The sequence below is a fragment of the Belonocnema kinseyi genome, chromosome 3, assembly GCF_010883055.1.
Source record: "Belonocnema kinseyi isolate 2016_QV_RU_SX_M_011 chromosome 3, B_treatae_v1, whole genome shotgun sequence".
NCBI classification, from domain to species: Eukaryota; Metazoa; Arthropoda; class Insecta; order Hymenoptera; family Cynipidae; genus Belonocnema; species Belonocnema kinseyi.
In genome coordinates, this window is record NC_046659.1 from 61,382,220 (window position 1) to 61,383,749 (window position 1,530).

A 1,530-nucleotide genomic window follows, 5' to 3' on the forward strand; every position below is an offset into this window, starting at 1 on the left:
GTTGTGGCCGTACGAGCACAGTTGATGCTGAACGATCTGGGCGCCCAAAAGAGGTCACTACACCAGAAAATGTCGAAAAAATTCATGATATGATGTTGAATGCATGAAATCGGCTTCAAATTGGTTCCTCAGCCACCGTATTCACCAAACCTGGCCCCCAGCGACTATTACTTGTTCCCTAACCTAAAGAGATGGCTCACCGGTAAGCGTTTTTACTCAAATGAGGAGCTCATAGCTGAAACTGAGGCGTATTTTGGAGACCTTCCGATCGAGTACTTTTCGGACGGTATCAAAAAGTTAGAAAATCGTTGGACTCGCTGTATCGACCTAAAAGGAGAGTATGTTGAAAAATAAAACTGACTTTGGCCAAAAAAACGTCTCCGTGTTTCATTTTTCAGGGACTTACTGCCTAGTAGAACATATAATAATATTATGTGTATCCACGGAGAAAAATAGATATTATAACACTCAAGAACTGGATAGTAAAGTTTAATATCACAATATTTTGATTTTCAGAGTTTTGAATACCTTCATATTAATTTTAAATATCAAAATATTGTAGCTTAATATCTAGGTCTTTTTCATATATAGTTAAAAATCCAGATTTTGTATCTTAATATGCGAAATCCATTTCGGGGTAAGCGTAACTTATTCGGTTCAGGTTTTGGACTTAATGTTCAGGGATTTTTCAGGTCCCTCATTTCGAATCCTGGATAAAAATTAAAAATGGCGAAACCAATATGATGGATAAAAACGGTAAAAACAGCGATATGGCTAAAAACTGATAACACAGTAAAAGAAGTGTTTAAAATGATACCGAAATCAATATCATTTTGATATGCAACAAAAATGATACCCAATTCGGCCGATCCGATTTTTCTAGAATATCTAAAAAAAAACTAATGTCAAACATTTGATCTAATGGTTCAAATTACATGAATTAAAAAAGTTATCGTTCAAAAAATAAATTCTGTGTGCTCTCCCACTTTTTCAAGAAAAATATCGGTCATTTACTTACCTCCTCGGTCCAGTATTTATTTTTATGATTGACTGCGTTAATAATATTTATTGATTTATATCCATTTAAATATATGGTATATTCTATGTCGCGATTTAAATAAATATATGAACCAGCCCTGTTTGAGGTAGAATTTTATACAATCTAAAAATATAAATTTAAAGCCTCATTGTTATGAATTTTACTGTTCTTTTTACTGTCTATTTTCAATTCTGTTTAAGCTTTTTAATATGTTTAACATAAAAAATGCAATGGATTTTTTTGCAGATGATAGTGCTATGCGGCGTTTCCCTCGGAGTAGAGAACCAAGAAAAAGAAAAAGGCTCAAAACCAACTTCTCTAAACACAATTGCCCCGGAAGAAGAACCTCCTGAAGGTTATTATGCTTTTGTAGAGTCACCTAATGCAGAGCCACCTAAAGTAAGGCCACCACCGTACCTTGATAGTGATAAAGAATGTCACGGTAAGTAACCACAAATTAAATAATCACCATATAAATGATTTGATAAGTT

General features: G+C 33.8%; 1 protein-coding gene across 1 annotated transcript in view; it reads left to right on the plus strand.

Annotated features, from left to right (window-relative positions):
- The window catches only part of LOC117169089, an 18,105-nt gene that overhangs the window by 8,967 nt on the left and 7,608 nt on the right, over positions 1-1,530 (plus strand). Inside the window, 1 exon segment of the mRNA XM_033355208.1 lies at positions 1,286-1,481. Within this exon segment, the coding sequence (XP_033211099.1) occupies positions 1,286-1,481 (196 nt within the window).